Genomic DNA, 21,962 nt, shown 5'->3' on the forward strand with positions numbered 1-21,962 from the left:
AACTAGAAAGAAGAAAAAAACCCCATACATGATCCCAATACCCTTATTTAACATTTTGATATTTCCACTTAGGCTTTTACTATTCCCTATCTTCTTACACGTGTAGTTGTATTGTACTATAAATACTTTTATATTTTTTTCTTTCCATGTATAATAAGCACTTTGCATTATAAATATTTAATCTATCATGTGGATAAATAATTTTCATACTGGGGGCAGATTAAAATGGAGATGAAGGCTGAATCTGCAGAAGGAAATGACTACCATATAAAAAATGTCCTATACAAGCAAAAGTTTATGTTATTTGAGCGGCACAGGATTAGATATGCTCTCTGCTTTTGTTTGCATTTGCAAAACACAGCACAGACTGAAAACTCCATAGCAGGAGAGAAAAGGTGATTTCCCAGGGCCTGAACCCTATAAAAGAGAAAAAGCTCCATGTGAGTATGCTACCTTCTGCCTTAAACACAGAAGAGACATCTATGAAGGCAAAGTGTTATCATTATCTTCATTTTATAGATGAAGAAAAAATATTGAAGGTATTTTTAAAAATATCACTAGGTACATAAGCAGTGGTTAATTTTTAGTTACATTTATTTTTACAATCAATGGATGCCATGTTGCAAAATGATGTAAAACTATTATCTATCTACAGTTTTAAAAATGTGTTATATAAAATAGTTTGAAGGCAGACTATTCCATGCAATTCTCAATATGGATACACATTTTCAAAGAATTAGAATATAAAGACAGGCAATATTTTAATTGACCATAACTATAAGACATAACTCTTCTGTGAATCAGAAACATATTTCTTATTGCTGCCATCTTCACCATAAAACTGTTTCCCACTGAGCTATAGATGTGCACGTGAGTTGCTAATAATTGCCTCACCTCCTACAAGCTGAACTGCTCCTTCCTCAGGATGCCCCCAGCCTTACGCTTGTGCCTCTTTATAGCTCTTTAAACTGCCTTGTATAAAATAGTCATTTTGCAAGTCTACTGGCTTCATTGGATTGAGTTTCTGTATGGCACAAACCTGTATTTGCAGCCTGTACTATCTAGCAAGAGTGCTTTGTACATGGTAGACATTCAAAATACGTATTTCATACCCATTCCCTCCCAAAATGGATTTAAGGCATCAAATATTTGTAGGAACTTTAAATTTTGTTTAACTCTAAGTGAATTATACACAAAAAATATAATTTTTAAATAGATTTATTTAAAAAGTTTAATAGATATTTAACCTTTGAGTGAAAAATTTAGTGAATGCTTACTCTGTAAAGTCCTCATAATTCTCTTGAAGGTAGAGGTCACCCTGGAAGGTCTCAGCCTTTGCTAGCAATATCCTGACCTTGTGAAGATGTGATCTTCAAACTTATACTCACAAGACTGATAAAATAATAAAAAGGAACTAGTTAGAAAATAGATGCCATAATAGGGCATCAGTATTTTTAAAAACTTCCAGGTGACTCACTGTTTTCGGTTTTTATTTTTAGGATGCCTTTTGAACATTTTTAAAGATGAGTAGCTGTTGAATATTGGTAGTATCTTAAGAGTTTTCTTTGTTTTTCCCTCCTAGGATCTGAGAGATAATATATTTCATTTTTTTTAGCCCTAGATTTCATAACAGGGTGTTAAGGCCTAAATTTAATTTACACTTTGTCTAAATGGCCTCTAGATGTTTGCCCAAGTCTAAACTCAGTATATATTCTAGCTTTAGTGACTGCCATCTTTGAATAATTTTAGTATATCCTTTATTATAGTTTAAGCAGTATTCTCCAAGGAACAAATGACCTATTTTAAAACTTACTATGAATATATTTTATATTTAGCAGGAGTCCTCTCTCACTACAAGAAGTAGAATATTGGATCTTAATTGGTGAATCAAGTAGAAAACATCCTGCCATTCACTGTAAAAAGTATGTTAACTTCCCTTTTTTTCTTTAACTGAGGTAAGATTTATTTACAGTAAAATACACAGATCTTAACTGTATAATTAGTGTGCACCTATGTAACCACCACCCCAGTCAAGATATGGAACATTTTCATTACCATAGAAAGTTCCTTCATGCTTCATTCTTCTCAGTCCTGATAAACAACCTCTATTCTGATTTCTATCACCACAGAAATTTTTTTGTTTGTCTTGAATTTAATGTAAATAGAATTATACTTCTTTCATTTAAGTACTCTTTTTGAGACTCATCCATTTTGGTCATGCATATCAGTTGTTTTTTTTTTTTAATTGCTGAGTAGTATTTTATCATATGAGTATACCATGACTTACATACCCATTCTCCTATTGATATATAATTGGATTGTTTTCAGTTTGGGGTTATTGTGAATAAAGCTGTTAGGAACACTCATGGACACGTCTTGTTTTGTTTGATTTTAATAACAGATTTATTGAGATATAATTAATATACCAGAAAGTTCACCCTTTTATAATGAATAATTCAGTGGTTTTTAGTATATTTCTCAAGTTGTACATCATTGCCACTAATTCCAGAACATTTTCATTATCCACGAAAAACCCCATACGCCTTAGCAGTCACTCCTCATTTTCTCCTCCGCTCAGTCTGTGGCAACCACTGATCTACTTTCTGTCTCTGGATTTGCCTATTTGGGATTTCACATAAATGGACTCATACAATATGTGCCCTTTAGTATGTGGCTTGTCTGATTTAGTATCATCTTTTCAAGTTTCATCCGTGTTGTAGCATGTATTAGAACTTCATTCTTTAATGGGGCCAAATAGTTTGCCACTGTATGGATATCCCACAGTTTGTATACAAGTCTTTTTTGAGGATAGACATTTTGTTTCTCTTGGGTAGAAACCTAGAACTGGAATCACTGAATCATAGAATAGATATGCTTTTAAAAATCTGCCAAAGTTTTCCAAAGTGATCATACCCTTTTATACTCTCACCAGTAGTGTATGAATTCCAAGGGCTTTTCACATCTTTACTAGTATCTGATGTCATTCTTTTTTAGTTTAGCGCTTCTAAAAGATTGAGATGGAATCTCGTGCTTTTAATTTGCATTTCTCAAATAACTTATGCTAACATCTTTGCATGTTCTTATTAGCCAGTCCTATATTTTCTTTTCAGAAATGTTTATTGAAGTCTTTGTGGGTTTTTTTTTTCAGTTTTTGGAATTGGGTTGTCTTTTTATTAATATTTATTAGACATTTATTACTATTTGTTGGACATATATATTGTGAATATCTTCTTCCTGTCTTATTTTGCGTTCTCATTTTAATGATATCTTATTACTAGAGATTTTTTTGTGTGTGCATGGTCTGGAATTATGTCTTGCTATGAACAGAAGTTCTTACTTTTGATTAAGCCTATTTAAACAATTTTGCTCTTTTTTTAGTGCTTTTCTGTGCCTCTGTAAAACATTTTTGCCTACTCCAGGGTCACAAAAGTTATATTCTGTTTTCTTCTAGAAGCATTGTGTCAAGTTTTAGCTTTTATGTATAGGTTTATGATCCATTTCAATTAATTTTTGAGGTAGAGGTCAACTTTCACTCTTTTCTTCCAGCGTTTGACCAGTTATTCCAACACCATTCATTTACAGAAATTTTTCTTTCCCCATTTAGTTTATTTGGTGCCTTTGCTGAAGATTAATATACCAGATATGTGTGGTCTATTTCTGGACTCTATTATGCTCCACTGATCTTTCTATCATTTCACCAAGACCACAGTCTCGATTGTTATAATTTATACTAAGTTCTGAAATTAGGTAGGATGAATCCTTTGAATCTTCTTCAGGATTGTTTTCACTATTCTAGAATCTTTGCTTTTCCATATAAATTTCTAGAATCAAATTTTCAATTCCCATTAAAAAGCCTGTAGGATTTTAATTAGGATAGAATACACAGAATCTGTCTTTTAGTTTTGGGAGAACTGACTTTTTTTTAAATTTGAGAACTAACTTTTTAACAATATGAACTCTTCTAACCCATGAGCATGGTATATATTTTCATTTATTTAAATCTTTAATTTCTTTCAGCAGCATTTTATATTTTCAGCAGAGTCATATATTTTTTGTTAAAATTTTTCCTCAGTGTTCTATATTTTTGATGCTATTGTAAATTGATTTTTTTAATTTTAATTTTCCAGTTATAGCTAGAAAAAATACATTTGGTTTTTCTACATAGACCTTGATTCCTGCATCTTTACCAAATTTACTTTTTAGTTCTATAAGGGTTTTTTAATTCCTTTGGACTTTCTACACAAACAATTGTGTCATATATGAATAAAGATATGGATATTCTTTTAAATATTCACTTGACTAATTAAAAAGAAAATTTGAAATGTTTCTGCTTTAGCCTTGCCAGATGTCGTCTAACAGGTTGATATATATTCATTTCATAGGAAAAGGCACCATTTTTAACCGAGAACCTTGATAGTAGTTGGAAAAACAAAATTGTAAATATAAGGATTTATTTCTGCTTACTAGATGAAATAATCCTGAGATAAGAGAAATAGTGCCAATTCTTATCATAATAATATTGTAATAATTTGGTCATGCGAACATTCTGTGTACAATGGTATTTTGGACTCAAAGAAAATTGTGCTTTATTTTTTCTTCTTAACTATAGATGGGCAGATATTGTTATTGATCTAAACACTCAAAATCCAGAATACCTAGATATCCGGCACTTAGAGAGAGGGCTACAGTATCGAAAAACAAAAAAGGTAAGAAAAGTTTTGTATAAGAGTATTTCCCAGCTGACCAAAATGATGTATTTTACTTAGCGTTCTTTAGGTTGTAAATAACAGAAACCCAAATTAGACCGTCTTAAACAGGAAAGGGAAAATTATTTTAAAAACACAGTGATATCTTTGAAGCCCATGGGCAAGTAGTTTTACAGACTTAAAGGGAATGGTACCAGGTATCGGAATAATAGCAGCGACTAAGTAGCTAATATGTGTTGCTCTTTTGGGGCTATGTTATTGTTCTTGTTGTTTTGTCTGATTATTTGCTTTCTGAAGATCATGTTTCAATTCATTTCTCCCTTTCAGGTGCACAGTCCAGACTGAAACTGGCTTGCCTCAGGCCCAGTTCCATAGTCTTGAGAGAGAATGAATTAAGATTGACTTAGCTTGGATTGGGTATCCACACTTGATTCAAATAAACTGCCATGGGGCAGTCATGTGGTAGAAACAAGGCTGTTGGGGGGAAGGTCTCAGGGAAATTAGATTCTATGGACTAAGTAGACATCCTATTGATTTAGTCCTACTAATATATGAGAATATATTGGAGAGTCAGGAAGAATAATAATTTTGGTGCTTAAACCAGATAGATGGGGAGGTCATAGTGTTTGTGAGAGGCACATGGAGGGAAGGCGTTTGAGCACCTGTGGACATTGTTATATTTTATAAAGGCAGCTGCCAGGATAGATGCAGGATTACACACTGATGATGTCTGAAAGAAAAAGTACTAGTTTGAGACAGGTGAAGGGGGAAAATATGAGATAATTCATTGGGATCCAAATAATAGTATACTATTTCCCTTCACTCAACTTTTTTTTCTCTTCTCAGGTTGGAGGAAATTTGCATTGCATCATAGCATTCCAGAGACTTAATTGGCAAAGATTTGGCCTTTGGAACTTTCCATTTGGAACCATTAGACAAGAGTCACAACCTCTAACACATGCCCAAGGAATTGCCAAATCTGAGAGTGAAGACAATATCTCTAAGAAGCAGCATGGGCGTCTGGGCCGGTCTTTCAGTGCTAGTTTTCATCAGGACTCGGCATGGAAAAAGATGTCTAGTATCCATGAGAGAAGGAATAGTGGCTACCACGGTTACAGTGATTATGATGGGAATGATTGACTATGCTGGACACTGATTGCATTAAGGATTGCATTAAGACAGTTGACTTTATTGTCTCCATTGTGTGAATAGATTTCATGATACTAAACATAATCTTGTAGTTCTCCAGTAAATAAGCTTGTATATGATTATGATGGGTGATCTCAGATATATGAGCAGATAAGCACAGATTTTTTTTTAAAGTTAAAAGTATATAAGCAATCTGAACAGAAAGTTTCACAAAATAAGTAAATTAAAACTACTATCTAAATAGGTCAAACATAAATTCACTTAATAGTATCAAGACGTGAAATGCTTAAGCATGACATGATTTCTCTGACTTCATCCCAAAACGTTCATTGTAGATAGTTTTACTCAAGATGTAAGGCACCATCGGCCTTTTTAAAAAATAGGGCTGTCCATTCCTAGTTTTCTCTCTTAAGATAAAAAAGCTCATTTAAAATTATTCAGTGAGTTCTGTCATTCTTTTACTTACCTGCCTCATTTGATTTCCTGGTTACTGTTCACAGGATTCTAAATAAAGAGGCAAAACAGAAAAGAATCAAGAAACTAATCTTTTCTATGATGCAAATGGTTGACTTAGTGCATTGATTCAGGATATTCTTGATATTCTTGACTTGATAAGTTACTGTCAAATATTGACAAGAACCTTAAGTCTTGAAAGACTTCTGTATATCTAGAATAAATCTTCTCAAGTTTCTATGTCCAAGGGGATCTGTAAAATGAGATCTCCTGAGATTTGATTGGCCCTTCAATATGGAGTCATATATTGATAACAGCCTTAAAGATGCATTAGAAATGCCCAACTCACTCAGAGGATAGCTATCCATATTCTACTTCCAATCTGAGCTATTTCCTTTTTTAAAAACTTATAGACAGTTGTTTAAAGTGTTAAATATTTCAGAAAGTGTGGATTTCATATATTTGAATTCCTCTTTAGCTGCTGTAAATTGTTCTGCTGCTGCTAACCTGTGACTCACAAAAGACTAGCATCTCTTCTCTCATTTCAGGGGTTGTTTCAGGACTCAAATTGGTAACTTGGCTTTTACAAGGTGCTGGATTTGTTGGTAACCATATTGCAATACACCTCAGAGAGAGGGTTCAGATTTTTATTTTTTAAAATAGTTTCAGTTTTTTCTCTTTTTTGAATTTTTATATCCATTACCCACTCAAACATGTCTAGCCTACAGAAGGGGATATATATTATGAAACGGTCATTTTTTTGAAGAGAATATTTTGCTTAAAATGCAAAGGATTGAAAAAAGATTTGTAGGTTGTTTTTGTTACTTCATAATGGGGCTTTTAAAATTTTTCACCAAATAAAGTTTTGTTTTCTACTTTTAATCATGTGAATGGTTTTGAACCTTTGTTTTGTATAAAGAATATGCTTATTTTTGTTTGACATACATGATAATTTGTGAGCTCTGCTAAATTGTTTGTTACAAGTCACCATCTTATATCTGACTTTCATAATCAGTGAACTAACATGCACTATGATGACTATACTTTTAGATTTCTATAAGACTTTACAGTAGCAGTTTGAAAATTTGATTCTTATATTAACTTGTATCAAATGAAGTTGCCATTTTTGTAAGTCAAATGTGGTTGAACAACAGCAATTTCAAATAGTTAAACCAAGTATTTCAGAGAGCAGGTAGGCAGGAAGAGCCAAGTGGAAGCACATGTAAACACACAATAAGAAAGAAAAAACTAGGGTGGCACCATGATCAAGTTGTTTTTTTGGGGGGGGGAGGTGAGGATGGTACATGGGTTGGTAATAGAACCCAGGTCTCCCACATGGCATATGAGCATTGTACCACTGAACCACTTGTGCACCCTGACCATGATCAAGTTTTATAAAAATCTTACTATATATGATCAGTTAATAACTTGGCTCACAAGTTTGGCAATCATTAAGAACACAAGATTAACAGAAACTGCTTTCCCAGAAAACTCAAGCAATAGTTTTATGTATTTCTCTTTCAACATCAGTAACATTCTTGTTATAATATTCCTGTCACATTTTTTTCTTGATCAACTCTTCTTAGAAATTTCCATAAAAGAAATGAAGGTTCAAATCCTTGCTCTACACTTAAGAGCTGTGTGATTTGGGGCAAGTTAAGATTTAACTTTTTCTATGCTCAATTCCTCATTAGTAAAATCAGGATTATAATAGTATCTACTTCATAAACTGTTTTGAAGAATAAGTTCATATACATAAAATGTTTAGAAAAGTGGCTTGTAGGTAGGAGATGCTATTTAAGTGTTTGTTATTATTATTCTAGAAGATGTTTATTTTACTCCTGAGAGTCTGTATAGAGAGCCCTTTAAACAGCATCTAACGGAGTCAATTCCTTGTAAGTCAAATATACTCCCCTTAGTTATTGTCCTTCCAAAAGAGTATTTCATATTCCAGAAATGTTGCTCTGGTTTTTAAAGCACTCATAGTATTCAAATGTCCACATTGGCTATTTGTTTTTACCCAGCTTTCAGGAGAAAAAAAACACATTTATTTAGACTAAATCCTATTAACTGTCCTTTTTTCCCATTACTATTACTGTCTAAGAACTGTGCTCCATACTTAGGCCAAGCTGGTGCAATAGCTTTGATACTTCCCACCTAAACTCAAATTCTGAAGGGGCTCAGGCAGCTGCTCTAGGATCCAGCACATTCTGTATTTCAATTTTACCCATAGCATTTCTTCTCCCCAGCCATTCACTCAACAAATTAATTTAAGCACCCTAATCACTGATCTCTGAAAACCCCCAAGAGGTTGGTGGCATCCCCAGCTACAGAGGGGAACTGAGCCTCTTATTGGTGAAGAAACTTGCCTGGGATCACAGGCCTACCACCTCGCATGGATGAGATCTGAACTATTATCTGCCTGACCTCCAAACAAATTCTCTTTCAGCAGGGTGCAAGCTGCACTGGAGAGCATTAGACTGGGAGCTAGAAGAAATAATTTAGACAGTATTTATGGAATTCTTGCTGTGTGTCAGTCAACAAAATAGTTATGGACTTCAATAAGTGTAGAGTCTACTGGGGGGAGGGCAGAAATGGAATAGGCAATTATACTAATCGCAATAAAATATAATTAGGAGCCTGGGGATTACTTTACAAATGGAGGAAATGCAAAAATCACGTTATCGGAATTATTCCTAGTAGAAAACCTGTGACCTATCGAGGCACAGAAGTGGCTTTGTTCAAAACCGATTGTGTGAGAGAAGGAATTCCTTTTAAAAATTACCTGATCATTTAAATCGATCCTTTCATTGAGTTTGAATCCAGTTTCATTAGTTCAAACTTGAATTAATGTATATACCAATACATTTATTGAGTAGCCACTATTGCTTAACCTTAAATCCTTACTAAAACTGTCTGCAAGACTGTTTTTATACCCATTTTACAGAAGAATGAAGTTAACAAATGAGACTCGAACAATGCTATATGCTATTAAGTGGTTTGGTCGGGATGTCAATCTTGGTTTGAAGGCTCCAGGGCTTTCCAGGAGCTACTCTGGCAAGTAGCTTCTCGTCCCACAAACTGTGAAATCTCAAATTTCACATGCTGGAGAAAACTAGGGTATATTCAGGTTAAAAGCTTTACACGTTCATTACATGCAACCCAGTACATAAATAGTTACTTTAAATACACTAACAAAAAACACCAACAAACATCCACTTTTCGGCTGTCCTTTCACATGTAAAGCAACAGAATAAGGAGTTTTCATAATTGACAGATAAGTGGGGAGAAACAGCGAAAAAAAACGCCTAGAAAAATTTCAACTGAGCAACCATGACCTTCGCAGAGAATCTTAACGTCTTAAATCCACAAAAGGCAGTGGGCGGAGATGTGAGAACAAAGGACCACACCGAAAAAACACCGACACAGACCGCACCAACTCCTGAAGGCTGGTGACATAGCATGTTTACGTCACTGCAGGGAGGAGGGATTTCCGCCCTGCGCGTTGCATTAACGGAAGTCGAGGGGCCCCACTGGCTTGATTTAGGACCCACGCCAGAAGGAAAGAGGTGGCCGGAGTACGCCTTCCTGCTGTTTATTTCGTTGCGCTGTCTCTCACCCTCGGTTTTCACTGCGAGTCCAAACGTTTGGGACAAAGCGTTGGGTGAGACTAGGACTTATTCCTTCCCTCCACCACCGTACGTTTTGGGATCCCTTTTTTCTTCCGGGAGGCGGTGTCTGCTTTTGGAGCGTTCTCCCGGGTGGATTTTATTTCCCCTCTCTCACATTCTCGTTGAAGCTGGTTGTTCCGGAAAGCTTTGGAGGCTTTATTTTTACATCTTCCAGCGTACGAGCAAGGGAGCTTCTTCCGGGATCCTGGGGCATTGGTTCAACCCGTTGTTGAATAATTAGGGAAAAACTCGAGGAGCTTGTGCTGTCTCTCGAGGGTACAGCTCTCAGGTTCAGCTTTGAGGACACACTTGACTGATGGGAGTCCAAGGGCTTTGGAAGCTGCTGGAGTGCTCCGGGAGGCAGATCAACCCGGAAACGCTGGAAGGGAAGATTCTTGCAGTTGGTATCCTTAACGCATCGTTGATACTTGGGATGCGGTGATTTGTATCAGGATTTTACTTATTTGCAGCTCTCCATTGGGTGCGGGGAGACGTTTGTAGTGACGGGTTCACCGGAATTGCTGTCAGTGGTCGTAAATACAGTGCAAAGGAATGCGGGAATTAGGAGAAAGGAGCCTTTGAGGAGCCGTAATTCTTCAGTATGAACACAAATTATAAATAAAGGAAGCAAGATTTTTTTTGAACAATATAGTGAATCTTCAAATACATCTTTAATTTTAAGTTTTTATTTAGGGTACCTTGAATGGGGGACGGGTAAAGGTTTATAAAAGCCCATATGCTACTGCTGCCCTCCAGTGGTTTCTCAGTACCTTTGCATTCTAGAAATTTTCTGTGAATAAAGGACAGCTTTCTCAGGTCCAAGAACTCTTAATACTTTAGCAAAGATTTCGATCACTTTATGTTGATGTCTCTGCGAGGAATTAAAAACTTTTAAAATCATTGAGGTGGCACATGAAGATAAGCATTCTAATTTTTTAGGGGGGTTGTCAAAGGAAAAGTTTAATTTTAAGCTAAAATTAAATTTAGTTTTAGGTAAGTTTAATTTTAATTACTTTAGACTATTTTTAGATAGCTCCAAGAGACACCTTTTTTGGGGACTTAAAACCATTTTCATTGGGTTATTAGGATTTTCTGAAAGAAGAAATGATCTAAAGAATACTAATGTTATGATTGCTTGTTCTACAATTGATTTTGCTTTGTTTCATTTTCATGGGAAGTCAAACATCTGAGGTATATTCACATTTTATACTTTTGTTTGTTAATAACTTACCCATGACAATACCGGGTTTATTGTTTACTCTGGGATCCCTTAAATAAATAGTTTTCTTTGACCGTCTGCAGAGCTGATTGTCTTGTTTATTTATACAAATAGTACAGAATTAACAGTTTACCTTTGTTTCTTATAGACCTTAACATTTGTGAAATGCATTTAAATATATGAGCAAAACATTACACTCTCTTTAGGCTATGCATACTAATTGAGATTAATTAAATTTAAAGTTGTGTAATTGTAGAACTAAAGTAATTTATCTTTTTGTTTCAAAATATTACAGATACTGTGGATTTTATCTCTAGAGTGCTTTTTGGCTTTGCTTAGTTTTATGCATTTCTTACGTCTCTGTAAGAAATTTGAGTTGAAATTCCCAACTCTAGCTGAGAATAGGCACTACCTGTGGTTAATTTAAAAAAAAAAAAAAGACTTTGTCCTAATTCTTGTGATTTAGAATTTTATTTTATTTTATTTTTTTGTTTACATGGGTAGTCACCAGGAATCAAACTCAGGTCTTTGGCCTGGCAGGTGAGAATTCTGCTACTGAGCCACCATTGCACCTGATTTAGAATATTAGGTATATGGGGTTCAGTAATCCATATTTCAAAAGCTTCATATCAAATTTAGCTGGGTTGAGAGTTAACTGGTCTGATGTTAGAGTTTTTTACTTGATTATAAAACTTAAAATGATAGGCTACATAGAAACTTAATCTTACGCAATAATTAAGAACAAGCCAAGTAGAAATGTTTATCCAGTACAGTACTCATGTGAATGAACGCCAGATCCTATCTTTGTGATGGCTCCTTGTATATGACTCTCATTGTAACCGTTGTTAGTATCCATTTTCACCTGGCTATTGTGACTGGTTTCTTTATAGCTTATTCTTCATGTCCACCAGAGTGATCCTTAAGTTATTCTTCATGTCCACTGGAAGGATCCTTAAGTTTTTTCTAGAAACCTTCCAGTGGCTGTGTTAGGTGCTACATGGCTTCATCATGGCCTGAAAGGTCAGATACACACATAAACCCCTACTATTCCAACCTCTCCCTGTGCTCCTGTCACCTTGGCCTTAAACTGAAGTGTGCTTCTGTCTCTGGGCATTTGCATTTGCTGTTCCCTTCTCAGGGTTTACACCCTGGTTCTTCTTGTTCATTGTTGGACTTCTCTGTTAAAATGTCACTTCTTCAAATAGGCCTTCCCGGACTAAAGTAACCCTCCACCCCAAGCATTCTTTATTCTGCTCTCTTTGTTTATTTGGGGGCATTTACCAAGACACTAACATTTACCTGGTACTTTACCTTTTTATTGTCTATCTTTCTCAGCACAAGGCAAGCTTTTGGGGACAGGGCCATGTCTGTTTTGTTCACTGCCATCTTGTTCACTACTCTGTCCCTAGGATCTTGGAAATGCCTGTCACATAGTAGCACTTAAATATTATAGGAATGATGGCTTGCTTTTCACTAATTATTTTGTTTCTAGTATTTTGTAAATTAATTCTTGATGAACCTAAATTTTTTTATGGTAGTAAATTAGGTAATGTATGTTAAACTGTTTAACAAATTTAATAGCAGATTTTTATCACCTACTGTATGATAGGCCCTGTAATAGAGTGGCTCACAAAAATACGGTCTGGATAACTCATGGAACTTACAGTCTCAGTCCTCTTCCCCTCCTTCCCCCCATTAGATTGTGAACTTACGGACAAAGATTTTATTTTGTTCAATGCTGTATCACCAGTGCAGAGTACAATTTCTGCACATAATAAATAATGCATTTTTAAGTAGGAGTATATAACTAAGGTCATAATCCAGGCTGAGAAAGTGACATATAAACTCAAAATTAAGAGTAGGAAATAACTAGCATAAGAATAGGAGAAACAGTATTTCAGGCAGATGATGGAGTGTATCAGAAGATCCTGGAGGAAGGAAGGAGCATAGCATAGGGATTTCCAAGATTTGAAAAAAACCCAGTGGCTTGAAAAGAGATAGGAGAAATGAGCAGAGGCCACATCACTCAGGGCTCAGTAGGCCATGGTAAAAAGTTGTTATTATCCAAAAGACAGCAGGGAACTTTAAAACATTTTTATCAAAGTATTTTGATGAAATCTAACATCCCTTCAAGATGAATTAGAATGTAGGATTGATAGGACCTGATAATGGTTGGCTGAGAGGAGTATATGAGATGATACCCAAGAATTCTGGCTTGGGCAACTGGGGGGACGGGAGTGACATTCACCGAGATGAACAGCCTTGTGGGGAAGACAGTTTGAGTTTGATCATGTCAAGTTTGAAATGCTTGTAAGACATTAGGTAAAGATGTTAACTGGGACATTGGCTCTACTGATAGAGGGTCAGGAGAGAGCTCTGGGCCAAATAGATACATATGGGAATCCATGCCCAGAGGATAATTGAGCCTAGGATGGGAGTGTTAGGGGGTGGAGGTAGCCTGAGAAAGCAAGGGCAGACAGGAGGAGAGAGCCTAAGAGAGATCACTGGTGAAGTCGACACTTTAATGATAAAGGAGCTGACAAACAGATTGAGAGCCAAAAAAACCCCAGCATGATCTCATACCACTCTTTGTTATGAACATATATAAGTTTGTAAGAAGCTTTTTTTAGAAAAGTTGAAAAGTGTAAGGAAACCCCATGGGGTGCATATGTGGTTCTGTGGTAGAATGCCTGCCTGCCGTGAGGGAGACCTGTGTTCCCTGGCATGTACCAAAAAAAAAAAAAAAAAAAAGACCTCATGAAAATACAAATTACCTCTGCTCTTAATAATGATTACTATTATTTGGTGTCTGAATGTCCAGTTTTTAAAAATTTCTTACGTTACACAGATATATAGTTATTTAATAGTTTGAGTCCATTATGTAAAATGGAATTATACTTTACATATTTTTGTCCCATATTTAATTCCCTTTAATAATATTCATGACTTATCTTCCTTATAACTTTGTATGCTTCTTCAAGCTCCATATACCATTATACCAGAATACCAAAAAAACCCTGTTGAAAACTTTAAAATTTTATGCCATTTTTCCTTATTATAAGAAAGCATTTTAACAAATAACTTATTGTAAATCCATGATTATTTCTTTAGGATAAATATCTGGAAGTGGAATTCTTAGATCAAATAGAATGCAAGCTTTTAAGGTTTTTGCTACAAATTGCCAAATTGTCTTTTAGAAAAGTTATGCCAATTTGCTAAAATTCTTTACAAATCACTAGTTTTCCTTTAGAAACCATTCTTTACTTTAAAGGACATGTCTGCCTATGCAAACTTTAAAAATTCAGTATGTAAGTGGTAGTTGCAAAGTTCAAATGAAGTTAACTAATTTTAGGTAGATCCCATAAAGACCAAACTTTTTCAATTTCAAATAAGTAGTGTTATGTGCTTAGTGTTATAAGCTATTGAGATATGAAATTGTAAGGATGGAAGAACAATTCCAAAATGTTTTCCATTAACAATTCCTCCAGATATTAGTATTTGGTTAAACCAAGCACTAAAAGGAGTCCGGGATCGCCATGGGAACTCAATAGAAAATGCTCACCTTCTCACTTTGTTTCATCGGCTCTGCAAACTCCTATTTTTTAGAATTCGTCCTATTTTTGTTTTTGATGGAGATGCTCCACTATTGAAGAAACAGACATTGGTAAGTGTTATATAATTATTTTTTCTCACTAAATTCTTGGAAAGGAAAAGGTTAACGGGAAATTTTTATTTTCTATTTAGAATCTTAGAAACTGAGACATTCTGACACACAACTTTATTTCAACTGTGCTTTCATTTATCTTGAACAAATAAAGAATTGTTCTTTTAAAAAAGTTTGATTATGAGAATACATTGTGGGCGAGAGGATACAATTTAACTTTTAAATAAAATAGCTACTAGAGTTCCTATAAATGGGTTTTCCCTTTAGAGTATTTTCTTGGGTATTCTGCATTTACTCCAGTTATTCTGCCATTGCTCAGTGTTATCAAATACCTACCTGAGCCATGCCTCCCTGAACCTAAAATCGAATATTCTCAGGAGTAGCAAGCTTTCTTTTAAAGATGAATTGGATTTTTAGGAGCAATCAAGTGACTAAAGTGGATTATCAACGAAGGAAATGGGACATGATATAAAAGAATGAGAATGAATTTCTTTATTCTGAAAGCAGTTTAAAAATGTGTAAACAATGTTGTAAACTTTGGAATAATTGTGTGCCCCTGTAGCACTCGTTTGGACAGATGACTTTTATAAGTTGAAAAATCCCAGCTCATCAACATTATATTCATATCTGATTGATATTATCTAATTAAATAAAGATATATGATAAAAGTAAAGATTCGTAAATGCTTGGGGACACTTGTTGCCTTTCTAAAAGTGTTGGACTTGAATGTTGCAGTTTTTAATTAAAAGGCATACTCTGTCTCAGGTACTTTTTTGGAACAATTAGAAAGGAAAAGAAAATGTCTTTTTTCTTTAACCAGAAGCATAGAGACTATTCCTGTTTTTCCCCACTTAGACATCTCTCACGTATTTCTGTATCTTCTAGGATTTCTCATGACATCATCTGAATGTTGGGGGGTGGCAGAATTACGTATAAATAATATATTGTTATAAAAACCAATGAAATTTAAGATCAGAAATTTGGTATAACATATTTTAAAGAATAAATTTGTTAATAAATATAATAACTCCTTTTCAGCAACAATTTGTTTGATTATCATTAAATTTTAGGCTTCTTGGGGACATTAAAAGGCATTTAAAGGCAACTGAAAGTAAATTAATAGTGCCCAACTATATTATATAATAGCCAGTCTGAGTAATATTTTTTTCCCTTTAATGCAATTTTATTGAGAAATTCATACACTATACAGTTCATCCAAAGTATACAATTGGTGGTTCACAGAATTATCATATAGTTGTGTGTTCATTACCACAATCAATTTTCAAACATTTTCATTACTCCAGGAAGGGGAGAAAAAAAAGAGAAAACCCAAAACGTCCTGTACCCGTTATGCTCTTCTATTACTGATGTCTAGCTTTTGTGCAGTACAACAGCACATTTGGTACTGTGATGGAAGGAGATGGAGATATTACTGTTAACTATAGTCCACAATTTTTAGTAGATGCATCTTTTCCCATTTACCACTCTATTATTAACTCTTTGTAATAGTTTCATTTGTTCTAGTTCATGGAGGAAAGTTTTTATATTTGTACTATTAATCACAGTCATCAGCTACAAGATTTACTGAGTTAGACATTTCCATGTTTTAACCTCTGGCTTTCCTTCTGTTGACATATGTTACTCTTAACTTCCCCTATCAACCATACTCTCAGTTCGGTACTGTTAATTATAGTCACAATAATGTGTTATCATTACCTCTATCCATTTCTACTCATTTAAATTCAGCCTAGGTAAAAATTGTCAACATCTTAAGCAATTTTCTAGTCTCATTCTGTCTCCAGGTAACCTATGTCTGCGAGTTTGCATATTATAATATGTAATATAGTAATTACATATGTCAGCGAGGTCATGCGATATTTGTCCTTTTGTGTCTGGTTTTTCACTTAACATAGTGTCCTCAAGATTCATACGTGTGGTTGCATGCTTTAGGACTTCTTCCTTCTTACTGCTGAATAATATTCCATTGTACGTATATATTATATTTTGTTTATCCATTCATCAGTTGATGGACCCTTGGATTGTTTCCAATTGTGAATAATGTGAGCATTGGTGTGCAGATGTCTGTTTGTGTCCCTGCTTTTAGTTCTTCTGGGAATATACCAAGTAGCAGGATTGCCACTTCATAGGACAACTCTTTGCTTAGCTTTCTGAGGAACCACCAAGCTTCCACAGTGGCGGTACAATTTTACATTCCTCCCAGCAATGAATAAGTGTTTATAGTTTTCTACATGCTCTCCAACACTTGTAGTTCCCTGTTTGTTTAATAATAGCCATTCTAATAGGTATGCTGAGTAATATTTTGATGGAAATTGTGGGTGTCTACACTGCAGAAACACAAAGTTACTCAAATAGGCAATTAGAGGAAATATTAAAACAGCCATCATCTGAAAACTCAGACAAGTTCTATGGGGAAAAAAAATCACAGAAATGTTTTTAATATACTAAAACCCTGAAGTAAATACCTATGTCTTTTCTTTTCACAGACCAAGAGAAGGCAAAGAAAGGATTTGGCAGCCAGTGACTCTAAGAAAACTACAGAGAAGCTCTTGAAAACATTTTTGAAAAGACAAGTTATCAAAACTGCCTTAAAAAGCCAAAGGCAAGGGGAAAATTACATTAATTTTAAAGATTAATTTAAAAATTCTTATTTTTACTTTGGATTCCTCTGTTCCCTTTCCTAATTTTAACTCTTAGCTAGAAATAGAGAGTGAAATAAGCAGGAGTAACTAGGATCCCATTTGACCTGGTAATTTGAAGTGAAAATTCTCCATTCTATGAGAATCAACATTGATAAATAAGGAAAACAAAATACTGTACTGAAGCATTGCATACACTTTTTACTCTTATAATGCTCTTCATGGATGGTTTGAGGCTATGGCCAAGGCTCTGAGGAACCGCAGCAAGTTTCCTTTTTCTTCTCTAGGCTGAACTTACATTTCAAAGCAGTAGCCCAGGAGGAGTAAGGTCGGTGAGGGGAGAAGTCCATTGCCAGTGTGCTTTTTCCTTCTTCACCTCTGGGTAGGATTTGTGTAAATGGGATAGTATTATTAACTGAAAATATAATTTCATATCATCTTTTTTAAAAATATATGTGTTTATTTTAGAGATGAAGCACTACCAAGTCTTACTCAAGTTCAAAGGGAAGATGACATCTATGTTTTACCTCCTTTACAACAGGAAGAAAAAAATAGGTAAATTTTTATTCAAAATTTTAATTATTGTTATATTCACACAGATGAAACCTACATATTTTATCTGCATGACAAGGTATGGGTAATTAATGTATCTGAAATATGCATTTATCTACACCTTTTAGAATATTTTTCAAAAACTGAAATTTTTATTTACTAAAATACCTTTGTGTTCTGGTGATTGGTGATGGTTTGTGATACATGACTTTTTTTTAATTCTGAAGAGTCTCTGCTAGCACTGTTGATTTAAAATTCTTGAAGACATTTAGTTTTCTTACATTTTAAGTTATACCTTCTATTTCTACTGACTTTTTAATCCAATATGGTTTTAACACTACCACATTAAAAGATGTCATGTGGCATCCTTTTTGTTAAGTCCTGTAGAAGCTTTTCAGTTCTCAGCTTGTTTGACAACTTGACACCATTTAACACTGCTACTGTGCTGTCTTATTTTCCTGGTACCTCTCTGGCTACTCTTTTACAGGCTCCTTTGTGGACTCCCCTTCCTCTGACTGTCTTAGTTGTCATTGACTTCTGTGGTTGAAGTATATGTGGAGCACTAGAAGTTTGTCTCTACTTCCCACCCACTCCTATTCCTTTCCCAGGGACTCCACAGCCTAATAGTTTTTTTAAGACACTCCACTTCTCTTCATTGACACTACCTTAGATTAATTTACCACCATCTTTTATCTAAATTACTGTGACAGTGTCTAAACTTCTTTCTCTGTATTTTTTTCTGATTTTTACCTGTGCTGGTTTGAAAGGAAGTGTGCCCCCTAAGAAAAGCCATGTTTTAATATAAGTCCCATTTCATAAAGTAGAATAATCTCTATTCAACACCGTATGTTTGAAACTGTGATTGGATCATCTCCCTGGTTGATGTGATTTAGTCAAGAATGGTTGTTAAACTGGATTAGGGGGTGACATGTCTCCACCCATTTGAGTGGGCCTTGATTAGTTTCTGAAGTCCTATAAAAGAGGAAATATTTTGGAGAAGGAGAGATTCAGAGAGAGCAGAGAATGCTGCAGCACCATGAAGCGGAGAGTCCACGAGCCAGTGACCTTTGGAGATGAAGAAGGAAAACGCCTCCCGGGGAGCTTCATGAAATCGGAAGCCAGGAGAGAAAGCTAGCAGATGATGCTGTGTTCACCATGTGCCCTTCCAGCTGAGAGAGAAACCCTGAACTTCATCAGCCTTCTTGAACCAAGGTATCTTTCCCTGGATGCCTTTGATTGGACATTTCTATAGACTTGTTTTAATTGGGACATTTTCTCGGCCTTAGAACTGTAAACTAGCAACTCATTAAATTCCCCTTGTTAAAAGCCATTCCGTTTCTGGTATATTGCATTCCAGCAGCTAGCAAACTAGAACAGATTTTGGTACCGGAGAGTGGGGTGCTGCTGTTGCAGTTTGCAAATACCAAAGATGTTGGAGGGGCTTTTTAAATGGATAAAGGGAAGAATCTTGAGGAGTTGTGAGAAGCTTGATAGAGAAGGCCTGGAATGTTTTGAAGAGACTGTTGGTAGAAATGTAGACTCTGAAGATAACTCTGATGAGGCCTTAGGCAGAAATGAGGCACGTGTTTTTGCAACCTGGAAGGAAGGCGATCCTTGTTTTAAAATGGTAGATAATCTGGCAAAATTGACTAGTGGCTTTGGCTGGAAGGCAGATTTTAAAAGCCATAAACTTGGATATTTAGCAGAAGAGATCTCCAAATTAAATGTGGAAAGTGCAGCCTGGTTTCTCCTTGCAGCTTATAGTGAAATGCGACAGGAGAGAGATAAGCTGAAAAGTGAACTCTTGGGTACAAGGAAACCAGAAATTGATGTCCTAGAAAATTCTGGGCTTCCAGGAAACTAGACCCCAGAGAACAGAGCCCTGTGTGAGGATTTAACCAAATGTGAAACCAGTCAGACATTTCAGAGAAAGCCAGGATTGGACATGGAGTTATCCAGGAAAGATTTGTGGAAACTCCTTATGTCTGATGGGCATGATCCAAGGCTACTGCATAGAAAGCCAACAAGAGTGCTGTGGGACCTATATGAACAGAGCCGCTGCCAGTCTGGACTGAGGGGTTCAGAGAAGGGACACATTGGAGGAAAAATAACTTCAGAGGCAAAACCATGGAGACTGAGGTCTGAAGTCAAGGAGAGCGGGCCCACCCAAGCACGAGGAGAGGGTGAGTTTGCCCCAAAGGCAGAGAATGGGCCTTCCACCTAGTTGCAGTGGAAGAGTCATGCCGCCTCAGGCCTTAGAGAAGGTGAAGCACATTCCTTGGGGTTTGGGGAGAGCCTGGCTGCCACCACATGGAGGGGTTGAACGTGTGCCCCAAAGATGGCAGAGAGCCCGGGTGTGGCCCCGATGCTTGGAGAGGGTGGAGCCTAGAGAAGGGTGGTCTCCCCAATATCCCCCAAGGTTGCATTCAGAGAGAGGCAGGCGTAGGCATTTGGATAGGGTAGGACTGCCACTTTCTAAAGCCCTGAGGATAAATGACTCTCAGACTTTGAAAACTAATGGACTTTGCCCTGCAGGTTTTTGAAACTGTATGGGTCCGGTGACTCCTGTGTTCCTTCCTCCCTATGGAAATGTGTATATGTATCCTGTGAATGTTCCTCCTTTATATGTTGGCAGCAAATAACCTGTTATGAGTTTTCAAAGGTCCAGAGCAAATGGAGAGAATTTTGCCTTAGGGCAGACCATGCCTGTAACTGACTTGATGACATTTTATACTGTCTCTAATTTTGTACTTCATTGTATTACTACTGAAAGGTTTAAGGTTTCTGATATTGTTAGGAAGTTAATGTATTTTGTATTTGGGAAAAACATGTCTCTTTTAGGGGCCAGAGGGTGGAATGTGCTGGTTTGAAAGGAAGTGTGCCCTCTAAGAAAAGCCATGTTTTAATATAAGTCCCATTTCATAAGGTAGAATAATCTCTATTCAACACCGTATGTTTGAAACTGTGATTGGATCATCTCCCTGGTTGATGTGATTTAGTCAAGAATGGTTGTTAAACTGGATTAGGGGATGACATGTCTCCACCCATTTGAGTGGGCCTTGATTAGTTTCTGAAGTCCTATAAAAGAGGAAATATTTTGGAGAAGGAGAGATTCAGAGAGAGCAGAGAATGCTGCAGCACCACGAAGCAGAGAGTCCACGAGCCAGTGACCTTTGGAGATGAAGAAGGAAAACGCCTCCCGGGGAGCTTCATGAAATCGGAAGCCAGGAGAGAAAGCTAGCAGATGATGCTGTGTTCACCATGTGCCCTTCCAGCTGAGAGAGAAACCCTGAACTTCATCAGCCTTCTTGAACCAAGGTATCTTTCCCTGGATGCCTTTGATTGGACATTTCTATAGACTTGTTTTAATTGGGACATTTTCTCGGCCTTAGAACTGTAAACTAGCAACTCATTAAATTCCCCTTGTTAAAAGCCATTCCGTTTCTGGTATATTGCATTCCAGCAGCTAGCAAACTAGAACATTACCCCTTTGGCAGTAACCCCTTTCTGTCTAATCCAGTATCTGCTTAGCATTGTAAAATCTGTTTTTAAAAGAAATCTGATATTGTCATTCCCTTCTTAAAACACTTCCTAGCTTCTTTCTTTAGGATAAAACTTCAACCCTAATTTAATTTTTGAATCTGTTACTTGTATTTCTCCAACCTTATTCTTGCCCTCTTTACACCATCTGTAGATAGGCTTTATTTTTCCCTTGTTCCAGATATTTGTAGAACATAGTTCTTCTTCCTGAAACACTTTTTTCCATGAACCTCCCTCAAACCCTATAACCAGAACTTCATTTTTTCATGACTAACTACAAGAGATATAATTGGAAGAAATTCCAGAAAGTTTTCATGCCCTCCAATTGGGGTGAGGTAACTCTCTTTATTG

At 36.0% G+C, this 21,962-nt stretch overlaps 3 protein-coding genes across 13 annotated transcripts in view; 2 read left to right on the forward strand and 1 right to left on the reverse strand.

Annotated features, from left to right (window-relative positions):
* BIVM (basic, immunoglobulin-like variable motif containing) overlaps window positions 1–7,190 on the forward strand; it is a 48,792-nt gene extending 41,602 nt beyond the window's left edge. For 8 of the 10 annotated variants that reach the window (XM_077158627.1, XM_077158633.1, XM_077158629.1 and 5 more), the window contains 3 exons: window positions 1,836–1,922; window positions 4,610–4,706; window positions 5,553–7,190. In XM_077158627.1, the coding sequence (XP_077014742.1) occupies window positions 1,836–1,922; window positions 4,610–4,706; window positions 5,553–5,846 (478 nt within the window). In that variant the 3' untranslated portion in view covers window positions 5,847–7,190. The remainder of the gene's footprint in view (window positions 1–1,835; window positions 1,923–4,609; window positions 4,707–5,552) is intronic. The other 2 variants (XM_077158634.1, XM_077158635.1) reach the window with 2 other exon arrangements.
* POGLUT2 (protein O-glucosyltransferase 2) overlaps window positions 1–9,784 on the reverse strand; it is a 65,527-nt gene extending 55,743 nt beyond the window's left edge. The window contains exons 1-3 of the mRNA XM_077158626.1: window positions 9,647–9,784; window positions 6,322–6,359; window positions 5,369–5,436 (exon numbers count right to left, since the gene is read on the reverse strand). Of these exons, the coding sequence (XP_077014741.1) occupies window positions 5,369–5,436; window positions 6,322–6,330 (77 nt within the window). The 5' untranslated portion in view covers window positions 6,331–6,359; window positions 9,647–9,784. The remainder of the gene's footprint in view (window positions 1–5,368; window positions 5,437–6,321; window positions 6,360–9,646) is intronic.
* Window positions 9,785–9,822: 38 nt separating this feature from the next.
* ERCC5 (ERCC excision repair 5, endonuclease) overlaps window positions 9,823–21,962 on the forward strand; it is a 30,587-nt gene continuing 18,447 nt past the window's right edge. For both annotated transcript variants that reach the window (XM_077158623.1, XM_077158624.1), the window contains exons 1-4: window positions 9,823–10,383; window positions 14,687–14,862; window positions 17,367–17,482; window positions 17,988–18,074. In XM_077158623.1, coding sequence (XP_077014738.1) covers window positions 10,296–10,383; window positions 14,687–14,862; window positions 17,367–17,482; window positions 17,988–18,074 — 467 coding nt within the window. In that variant the 5' untranslated portion in view covers window positions 9,823–10,295. The remainder of the gene's footprint in view (window positions 10,384–14,686; window positions 14,863–17,366; window positions 17,483–17,987; window positions 18,075–21,962) is intronic.

Source organism: Tamandua tetradactyla, chromosome 4 (assembly GCF_023851605.1).
Source record: "Tamandua tetradactyla isolate mTamTet1 chromosome 4, mTamTet1.pri, whole genome shotgun sequence".
NCBI lineage: Eukaryota > Metazoa > Chordata > Mammalia > Pilosa > Myrmecophagidae > Tamandua > Tamandua tetradactyla.